The sequence below is a fragment of the Pomacea canaliculata genome, linkage group LG13 (assembly GCF_003073045.1).
Source record: "Pomacea canaliculata isolate SZHN2017 linkage group LG13, ASM307304v1, whole genome shotgun sequence".
In the NCBI taxonomy this organism is placed as follows: Eukaryota; Metazoa; Mollusca; class Gastropoda; order Architaenioglossa; family Ampullariidae; genus Pomacea; species Pomacea canaliculata.
In genome coordinates this window covers 13,840,456-13,851,555 of record NC_037602.1, presented here as the reverse complement: position 1 = coordinate 13,851,555, position 11,100 = coordinate 13,840,456, and the positions used below count along the sequence as shown (strand labels likewise).

At 41.6% G+C, this 11,100-nt stretch overlaps 1 protein-coding gene and 1 long non-coding RNA gene across 2 annotated transcripts; both read left to right on the top strand.

Annotated features, from left to right (window-relative positions):
* The first annotated feature begins 3,182 nt into the window (after positions 1 to 3,182).
* On the top strand, positions 3,183 to 6,188 carry LOC112553558. Its single transcript, XR_003097069.1, has 3 exons — positions 3,183 to 3,307; positions 4,989 to 5,251; positions 6,062 to 6,188. It is a non-coding gene; the product is annotated as an uncharacterized LOC112553558 (long non-coding RNA).
* Positions 6,189 to 6,311: 123 nt separating this feature from the next.
* Positions 6,312 to 11,058, top strand: LOC112554457 (scavenger receptor cysteine-rich type 1 protein M130-like). Its single transcript, XM_025222237.1, has 7 exons — positions 6,312 to 6,387; positions 6,626 to 6,776; positions 8,589 to 8,705; positions 8,987 to 9,193; positions 9,664 to 9,978; positions 10,126 to 10,440; positions 10,850 to 11,058. Exons 2-7 carry the CDS (start codon positions 6,680 to 6,682, stop codon positions 11,056 to 11,058), a joined length of 1,260 nt encoding a protein of 419 aa, XP_025078022.1. The 5' UTR covers positions 6,312 to 6,387; positions 6,626 to 6,679.
* Positions 11,059 to 11,100: the final 42 nt, after the last annotated feature.

Genomic DNA, 11,100 nt, shown 5'->3' with positions numbered 1-11,100 from the left:
TCCACACAGGATTCAGTGCATAGACCTCCATGCCTGACTAAAGGTATCAGTCATAAATAATCAATCAATACATGGCCTACTGCCTCAGCGTCACACACCTTAGGTGCGAGCAAGTTCAGCGTCGGAAACAATGTAAAGGGAAACAAGCCCTGACGCAAAGTAGAAGCTGCATTTATCATCAGTTGTCTCCCATGCAAGTGTTTTATTTCGAAAGCATTAAAGGTTACGTCCTTGAAAACAGTACAATCTTTAAAATCTACTTTTTGCGCGCGCGCACACACCCACACACACACATGCACGCACGCACACCCGTATGCGTGCAAGCACAAATCATACGGAACACTATGTTCGGCAAAAAAATGCATGTACGCAGTAAATGATTGTGAGTGCGAGAATATTGTACATCAGTATTTTATCCTTTCCACTGTCACTGGGTTTCCCCTCAAACTATTCTTTAGTGCGCACATAGAGAAATCCAGTTAAGTTTTAGACTCACTTTAGAAATGAAAGCAGTTTATTTTACAAGATCATTCTTACAGATAATGAAAAATGTTGATGATCAAAATAGGTGAAGGTTCCACAACCCCCTGCGCTTTGCTGGCAGTATACTGCTACCTGAAATTCACTTCTTGTGGTCTGTCACTCAAAGTGCTACTCACCAATGTGCATGGTATTCAGTGGGGCAGTAAGGAGCTATAGTTACCGTTCCGCCCACCTACCTCTCCCCTTGGATCCAACTGTATTACATAAAGTAGGTCAAAATAGGTCCCTCCCCTGTCAGGACTTACAGGCAAAGTTCAAACAGTTATAAAATCTACGAGCGTGTCTCCTCCGTTGACCCCAGTCGTCACCATCGTCATTAGAAACCTTTCAGTTCGTAAACGAACGCGACAGCCACCACATGGCGTTATCCAATTAGAGGTTAGGGGCAGAGATGGAGGGGCGGGCAAGAGAGTTTAATATAACTTTAATATATACTTTTATTAATGTGAATTTTGTTGTTTTGTAATAATTTTCAACATTATTATTTTAAGTATAATGTTCTTTCTTGCAAGAGTGCTCAGATTTCCAAGCAAGTGACATGGTTAGAGCTAAAAATAAAAGCACAAATCTGATTTTGTGAACATGGAGCATGGAGAGAAAGGTAATTCATGAAATATAGTCATGAATATAAAAATACACATAGACCCAGTATATAACATGTCACTAATTGTAAGAAGGTATATCTGTTTTATATTTGCATATCCAGTGTATCTTATGAAGCAGATTGCTTCAAGGCAGGTTGACATTACAAACAAATAACAGATTGTCGTGTAGTACATTGCCGTAGACTCCTTGCTCATATAGAGGTGTGTAAAACAACTGTTAAATCTTACATGTTGCAGATAAAATAAACTGTCATTGATTTGTATGTTATTGGTATTGTCTGTAACATGGTATTTATTTTCTTCATGGGGTTTTTACAGCTTTATGAAAATAATTACACTCAAATTAAATGATGATAATTATTACTTTCTATTCTAGCTGCTTTCTTACTTTGGAGAAGACATGAAAATACTTAAATGGTTACATTATATATCTTAAGATGTGATAAAAATATGTATTTCAACAGACCTGTAGGCAAGCCTTTGTATATTTAGCATTGTTTTTCTATTTCAACAGAAGTATCCAGAACTGACTGGGCACAAAATATTTTCCTTCAGCCAAGAAATGCATGAGTCTATTCCTGTGATGATTTGGAATGCTGTGTGTGTGCTGTCTTTCTATGGTTGGTATAAGTATAGTTGTTATGTATGTTAAATCTATTAAGAATCAAATGAATGTACTATTGTGAGCAGTTTTATGGTGTATTACACGTGGGGGATTTTACGAGCTTGTGAAGTGTTTTTACTATTTCTAGGTGTCCTATTAACTTTATATATTATTGACTGCGATTTCAATAACTGTGTGGGAGATATTTTCTGGATTTTGTTTCTTTTGCTTCACCCCGGGAGGTAATAAATATGTCATTTAAAAGATTATGTTGATTTAACTATCATGGCTTTAATAAAAACAAAGCAATACCATGAAAACCAAAAATTTAATGCCTTCCTGCGTCTATGTATTCTTTGGAGTGGAGAATGTGTGCATAGCACTCCATCACTTGCTGTAAGCGCGACAATGTACTTTTATTTGTACATCCCACAGCGTTTTGTTACAGTTTGTACTGTCATGTGTACGCCTGTCCTATGGTGTGTACACCCCCATCTTGCACTGCCTGGTCATGACCTTCCCAAATAGGTCAGACGACTTGGTATGTAACAATAGGCCAAGCAGGTCAAGGTTGGCTGTTACGTACGCAGAAGGCGACTGAAAGGACAGCTTTGGGAGTCGTACAGTCTACAAATATAAACCAAGCCCTAACCTAACTAAGTACATCAACAGAGTGTTACATTGCAGTTTGCTCTGCTATAGCTCGTATTATATGTTCAGTTTATACTGTCATAGCTCGTTGCATCATTTTTACCTATCGATCGCTTGCCTGATATATATAAGCCGATGACAAGTTTTGGGCCGTCGTGGTGCTGGATAGGTGCAACGGCTAAAATTACATTTAAATTTGTCATAAGGGATGAAGTTTTTTACTTTGGTAACAAATAATTTGTTAATTAGCTTTGTGTTAAGTGGCAGTGATTGCGAGCAAAGTTCTGTCAGTGTTGACAGTCCATTCTTGTAACAGTAGCTTGGTATCAGGACAAACACATAAATTCTTCATTGAATAGTTAAACTAGTGCACACAGTTTCGTTAATCGCTTTACTGCCGCTTAAAACACGTGAAGTACGCTCTACAGCCTCACAAATCAACTCACCATCATGCACGTATGCACACGACGCATAGGTGAATGAAATCAGGACCATGAGAAAAAAAGTATGGGAACAGGTCCATCAGAGTTGTCACTGACCAGTCCGTGCCTCCATGTTTTTTAGTTTTTAGGTTAGTATAACCCCTTCGCTGTTTGTAAACTGCAATGGTAAATAACACGTAATGAAGAATGAGTGACAGCGTCAGCGAGGAAAGGGAGATCACTCTAGCGAAAAATAGAGAAGAAGCAGACGGCATTGGCGGACATAAGACTGGAAGGATGTTGTGTGAGTGTTGAGTGGATATGCGTAGATGCCAGAAGTAATTTCTTGCCTAGCCAAGGTGGTGTTTTTTTTCCTGTGTGTACGGGCAATTGTGTTAGAGCCCTTCTGATCCAGAGGATTAGATCCAGAGGAATCCTCGATCGACTTCGGTGCACTGTTGGCTTCGTGTCGCCAAGAAACTGTAAGTGAAGCACGTAACGACTGCTGGTGCGATTATAAATAGATAATAGAATTTGAACTTTGCGTGGAATAACTGTGAAAGGCGTGTGTTTTCCATACATAGATGATAAGGGTTGAGATTAAGATTAAGAGTTATTTGACTAAGTGTGATTGATCGGGGAAGTGCCCCGAAGATAAACATTGTATGTATCGTTAGCTGTGTGTCGCCGATAGAATACTGTGTAGAGGCGAGCTATTATTTATGCATATGTGTTTTGTAATCTGTAAATCCTGAGCCATTCCAGCAACTTATTAACATCATGTGGACAGCTTCAGGCAATCGTTGTTGTGTGTGTTGAAAGAACGCGTACGGAAGTCGTGTGTGCGTGTTGCTCGTGAGAGAGAGCCGGCGACTGGAGACGGTTGGTCAGTGCGACTATGATTTTTACTTTCGCAGTCTACTTTTTAGCATTTAATTTATTCATTCATCCCTTCACTGGTATCAAATGGCGCCCTGTAAAGCTTGTCCTCCAGAACAGGTTGTCGAGGGAGGGTGGACAGGTGCATAGATGCAGCGACTCACCAGGCTCATTTCTGAGGTCTGTCTTGATCGGCTGCATGTCAGTTTTGCATGGTATTGCAAATCTCTTATACCCAGCCAGTATTTTTCTGTCTACCAGATCAGTTTTAACCACCGTCCATGGTTACCTAACGGACGATTTCAAAGTGTTGTACCGGTAACACCGCTGAACCAGACCGGTTGACATCACTTCGTTGTTCTGAGAAAATACTATTGGGTTACCACAAAAAGTGTTAAAAGTGAGGCATGCGTCTTAGTCTCGTGTTGCATGTTCACAATTCAGACCAAGCTATCTGCACACTTAGAACGGTGTTTTACTTGTTTTCAAGACCCTACCTAGTGGCCCACCATGGTGGCAACCACACTTAGGATAGTCTTATGTTGGTCTTATGCTCAATGGATGACAGGACGTCATCCGCTAGGTCTGGCAGGTAATGAACGGCGGATGACACGGCGCTGTCAGCACAGAGAGAGAGAGAAAGTACGGCAAACTGCTTTATTCGTGTTTTAAGAACTACTTCCTCGTCTTTGTTATTAAAACCAAAGCCATTGACAATATTCTTTATGTCCGTCGATAATCTCTCAAACCTTCAGCCCGACATGTGTCTTAGAATTCAAGAGCAGAGACTGATCTACATTTTCTGGATCATTTAGGCTTCCTTCTTGTGTACATGGGGAAGGGGGTGATCTCTCATCCCTACTAAGTATTAATTTAATAATAATAATAAACGCAAGATTTATAAAGCGCGTACTACACTCGTAACACTTTAGAACAAGAACGTTACTAGGACAACATACGATCGAAGGTCAGAATAGCAAACAACATGAACGACGGAAGGATAAACAACAAACCACTGATGACACTGTAATAAAACAAATACAAAAAACACAAAAACACATGTAACAAAGACTGAGAGTATCGTGATTTTGCAAAAGGAAAACGAGGAGGGAAGTAACAATAAGCACAAAAGGTGGGAAGGGTGTGGACTATTGATAAGAGGTTCGTTTTCAGAGGATTCGATGGAAGGTGGGTGGCAGAGATGGAAAGGAAGAAAGTTCCATTGTTTTGATGAGCAGCAACTAAAATTCCTGTGACCATATCTTGTTATTCTTTTTGTCACAGGTATATATAGTTACGAGACCAGCCTAATGTGGACTGTCACGAACCAGTGACCAGGGTGGGATCCGCCCCACTAGTATGACCTCATTTACGCCCCCTTGGGAGGCCAGAGGACGGTAGCTACAAAAGAGGAGGGAGGAGATCGAGTCAGACCTGGGTATAGAGGACAAGTACAGCCTGGGGATCATTGTGGTGGTGAAAGCACTAGATGTACGCCCAGTGAGCGCTTCCCAACGGCAGCGGCGCCAGACTTTGAAGTCATTCAAGTGAGCATCATGGCTACCTTTGGGAAAACTAGGTCGCGGCTAACAGTTATGACAGGTGCCACAAGAAAAAGGAAGAGAGGAAGATCCAGGCTACTGGGCGGGAGAGAGGAGTTTGTTGTCATTATTGCAGACTGGCTGTCCTTTCCATGCAGTCACCTTCAACTTGCTATTGCTGCGTTTTGAAATAAAAGTACATATCACTTTGTAACTATTCTGACCAAATTTTATGTTCTAAACGAGTGAAGGCTTTTTACAGATTAATTATATACTCAAGCACCATTTATCATTACTTACGAATATCGTTACAAACACCTTTATTTACTGGTGTGTATCAACATCACTCGATCATATCGACACATTCGTTTCAAGTAAGTTTAGATAACTATAATTATATGTACTGATTTGTTTGTAAAGTTGAGGAACATAAAATTTCATTAAGTTTATATCATCTGGTTACGCACCCATTATCAGCAGATAGTTCGTTCAGTTTATGTTTACTGTCCGGACATCATGCGTACTGCTAGCGGCCAGTGTACAATTACTACCCGGACAATAGGCGGGGTAGAGATCAAAGTCAAATGCACACATTTGCGCACATATTGTCGTCGTTGGGATCAACAGAAGGATGAATACAGGCCTATATCAGCCTTCTGCCCCTTTCTCGACTTTATCGCTGCCTATCAAAGGAAATAATATTTCAAGACAAAATGATTTTCATACATGCATTCCATTTACAAATATTCATAGACCTGAAAATTTACATCTCTGCAATGTTTTAAACAAATTCTGTGTTTGTCTTTATGTGTCCAGTGCTGGTCGGTGCTCACTGACCCAGAAAGTTGAACCCGCCGCCGGCGACTACCTGTGGTCAATGTAAGTGTCCTGAAGCACACCTGTAGGTATACGCCTACCTGGCAGGAAGGTACTGCCACCCGGGCTGACTATAAAAGCGGCGATCTAGGGGGCGGGCCTGTAGTTGTCTGTGACAGAGGTGAGGCTTTGAGCCAGACGGGGGAAAGAGGGAGGATCAGCTATGTGTCCATAAGGCAAGTGAGCGCCACAGCGAGCACAGGTTTACCAGCTTCTTCCTTCAGCGACTGTCAGCCTTCATTGTCTGCTGCTTGCGACAGGTGAAGGTGAGTACTGTTCAGTTGATTGTTCCACGTGAGCCACCTGAAGCCTGAGATTTAAGGGGGAATGTATGATTTTCGATATCAAAATTTTAGAAAAGCAAGTTGGGGGCCGAGGGACAACTGCAGTGATGCAGTGATCAAGCTTAATGACAAAAAACCCTGAGTGTTGCTAGAAAAGAATCTGCTTTACGCACCTGTGGATGTACAAAAGTTATTGTGTGTTGTCTGTCGTTGTTTGCAGTGTTTTGGCGGTTTCTCTGCTCATAGTGCGGGTTTTCATCGATATTGTCAGAAGATGACAAAACGTCGCCAGTGGACGTCGCATGGCGTCCTGCTACTCACTACAGTTTGTTTTTTGGTGATGCTCTTGGATTCCACAAAAGCACAGAGAGGTAAGATTTTTAAGTTTTCTGTCTTCTACCTGTGTCACGTGGAAGGAATTCGACAACCAACACAAAAATTAATATGATCGAGGCCTACTTGGGCTAATGTGCTTGGAGACCAATATAGGGATTTTGTTTACTGTTTTTATTTAACTTCTTGCAAACTTTAGGGATCCCTGACATTTCTGGATTTGACATCTACCTCAGTTGTGCTTCCCTCACACGTGCAATTATTTTCTTGAACATCGTGAAAGTCGTAAAGGCCTTAAAGTAAAGTCTGCAGTCGGCTGTCGATTTTTGTTTCTGGGTACTTGCACAATTTTGAGCTTTTAAAACTGTTTCAGTGTACAATGTAAAGCAGCCACTGCAAGTAGATATTTCCAGTGCATGAATTTATAACATGATTTCAAGTAATGTAAACGGTGTAATGCAAACATGGTTCACTCGATCTCCAGTGCTACTAAGAACTGGCTTGTAAGACCGATGTTCTGGTGGGCGTGTTTTAAAATGGTATCGCCCGCACGAGGGAAGGTAGGTAGGAGCACACGCGCTGCCGACAGCTAGCGGTCAACCACTTACTACATCGACAGGTGGGCGGGCTAGAGGTACACTAACACCGCCGACTGCCCTTAGCAATAAAACATAGTTCTCAGCCTACTAGTACTTGCTGTAGGGTCTGAGAAAAGTGAGGCGAAACAGTGAGGCTCCTATCTGAACATACTGTCGTGGTTACGACTGACAAATAAATGTTTTCTCCATGAAATGAAAAAAATAAAAATAAAAATGAGAAGGATGAACAGCGAAATGAAACAATCATGAAGATAACTGAATTTTAAAACAATTAATATTTGTTGTTTTCATCTCATCTTTCTCTACATCTTTCTTTACTCAAAAGAGGGGATAATAATATTTAACATTTTCAGCTCATTCCTCCTGATGACTGGCCTAAAGAACACCTCGGTTTGAGTGCAATGTTCGTACTTTTATCAATGGCCAACAGTTCACGGCTGCAACATGGTGCCCCCACCGTCTTTTCTTCGCTTATCTAACCCGACCATTATGCCGGTTTGATGTCATCGGTGCTTGCGTCTTCCTGAGTCGACAAAACTGAGAATAGGAGGGGAGAAGACATATACAATCAAAAGGGTCAGGACCAGTTTAGCCTCCGTGGTTTTGTTTGTGTCTTCTTGTGAGAAGAGAGAGAGGACAAGAAAGGAGACAAAGGCAAATAAGCCAAATGACACAAACAAAAAGGCCATGGAATTTTTAAACTTGGTTTTTATACCTCTCGTTTTATTTTTTTTTTTCTTTCTCTTTCAAAAAAAAAAAAAAAGACTATTTGGGCCTCATCTTCGGGCCAGGGTTCCATGTAGTTCTTTTTGTTCCAGTTTCTGGCATTTTTCTGTTACCATGAAAGGCAATTAGTTGCAGGCTCAAATGTTCACACCATATTGAATATTTTTGCTTTTATTTATTATGTTTCTCTTCATACTCTTTCACAATCCATATGGTTCAAAAATAATCACACACACGAGCACTCGCACATTCTTAGCACAGACGTACATTATTCGTGTTTCCTTTGCTTTGCTTTTTCCGTTTCCCACGTAAGAAACTCAATTCCAAATACAAGCATGCACAGAAGAAACATTAATTATTGTTTTGTAAGGAAATTAACACAGCGCAAAAAACATTTGTGAGATCATCGCCAGAAAGTTGCACTGGAGCACGAGAACAGAGAATACAACGCAGTGGCGAATGTGTGCGTGTGTACGTGGACAAAACCTTGTACTGACTTTTTGTTGTGGCTTTTTTTTCTGATAGTGAGATTGGAAAAAGGGAATACACTTGATGGCAGTACAGACGGTATGGTACACTTCAATTACAAGAAAGACCGGTTTAGTCCAGTTTGTGCCACTGGTTTCGACCAATCCGCTGCAAGTAAGTTGATTTATTTCATTCATCTACTAGTCTTGTCTGTCTTCTGCCCTACTCGCAGTAGTCTTTCTGGTGTACTTAACACCACAAAAGGTATTTCTTTTACTCCTGTACAATGTGCTTTACACTGTTTTAGAACTGCACATGGTTGCACAAATTTCTTTTACTTCTTTTAATTTTCTGTGTGTGTCTGTGTGTGTTCTATGTTTCACCACATGCATACACGCATGTCCAATCCTTCTTACTGAAAGAGCTTAATATAATATAATTCTTCTTTTCAACAGATGTGGTGTGCAGAGACCTGGGTTACAACAGTGCCTCCATCGTCTGCTGCAACGTGTATGGCACGAATTACCATAAGATCTTTGTCACTGATGTCACGTGCACTGGGAACGAGAGTACCTTCAGTAACTGCTCCTACAATATCGACGGCGACTGCGACATGGACAACTACGCGGCTGTCGCTTGCTACAACAAACAGGAGGAAAACAGTAAGTCCCGCAACTTGTGCATGTTACTGGTGACCCTTCGGATAAATTACATGACAATAACACAATTACAGATGGTTATTAGTTAATAAAAAGTCAGTCATCGATGGAAAATATTATTAACGAGGTCGTGGAAGTGGTGTAAACATATTACACAATGATAGTCTGCCGCTTCCTTCCCAAGGAGGAAGTCTAGCGTCAGATCGTGCTGAGGGAGGGAACATAGGGCTTAGAGTAAGATAAGGGTCGTCTGAGGAGGTCAAAGTGTCTGGTCACTGTATTTTGTGATTAAATGGACCTATAGTCATGTCCAGTTGTAACACCCTACCCTCCTCCTAATCACTAACACACACACACTGCAGCGTGACGGCTCATAGCCAGTGTCATGTTTTGCTACAACTGTAACTGAAACAAGCTTTCATGAACAGCAAAATGTATCACAAATCATGCTAAGATCATGCGGTTGTTTGCAGAGTACCAGATAAGTTTACTTGGAGAGTCATACACGGGTGCTGTGACCGTTAAGTACTACGGACTGGAAGGACACATCTGCAGCGACGAGTGGGACGACGCTGATGCCCAGGTGGCGTGCAGGGAGCTGGGCTTCGCGAATGGCGAGATGTTTAATCGCCTCAGAACTGAAGAACAGCAAAAACCTTTCTGGTCATCGAAATTCAAGTGCACAGGAAGGGAAAGGCGCCTTGGTGACTGCAACCACGCAGGCTGGGGGCAAATAAAACAATGTAAAAGCCAGCACTATGCCGGAGTTCTGTGCTACGACGAACAAGGTAAGATTACCTTTTTACCTTTTCTCCAAATACTTGGCTTAATGGGTTTATATATATATATTCCCTCTCTTGGCATTTAACTAAGAATAAGTACAGGGGTTAGCCTCTCAAGCCTTTAGTCCAATGATTGCCGTATTCCCTACACAGGTCTGTCCTTCGAAGTCGGCGATGGCAGCTCGGCTGCTGGCCTTCTCAACATCTCCATCAACGGCAAGTGGGGTGTGGTCTGTGACCCCAAGTGGAATGACGCAAATGCCAGGGTGTTATGTCGCAGTATGGGCTACACGGATGGGCGAACCTGGGACGATGTCGGGACGCAGAATGCAAGTGCCCTGTGGGGAACGGTCTTGGAATGTAAAGGTGATGAGGCTAGTCTGAAAAACTGCGCAAACATTTTCTGGAAAACATCAGAGGTGTGTCTACCCAAACCTCGCCTTGCCAGCGCCCAGTGTACCCATGATGGTAAGTTGGTTTTTTTTAAGTGTCTGGAATACCAAATTCACAAAGAGAGTGTGTAAACAGCAAACAACCAATCAAATAAATAAAAATGTATTGGAAATATTGGAATATTGGGTGCGATTGTTGTCAGTTAGACAGGTGTCTATACAGATCATAAAGAAATTGAGAAAACTCACGTAATAGACTTGTCGCTACAGAGGTTGCATTATTTTATATAATTGCTTTATGGAGCTAGCAATTAATAGCATTATCAGTTTATTTGTGTGTGCTTGTGTGTAAGCGTGTCTAGCTAATTAAGGGACATACCCAGCGATCCCACCAAGCTTCTTTTTTTTTTTTTTTTATCACATGCTGTAATGTTGACCCAGTACATAGGTTGAAGCAGTTTTTCTAAGTGTCCTTTATTTTCTAGGTTCCTTACACACGCGAGTACAAAACGGCAAGTCAGGAACCAACTACATTTCAGGGCGTCTGGAAGTTTCTCGAAATGGCCTAATATGGGAAACTGTGTGTGCAGACAAGATAGGACGGAACGAAATAAATGCCGCCTGTGCTTCCCTTGGATTCCGATATGGAACGGTCAGTGGGTGTTCTTCTCTTCGAGATTCGCTACATTACTAACCAGCACCTCCTCTTTTTTGTTCTTCTTATTCCTTTTTCCTA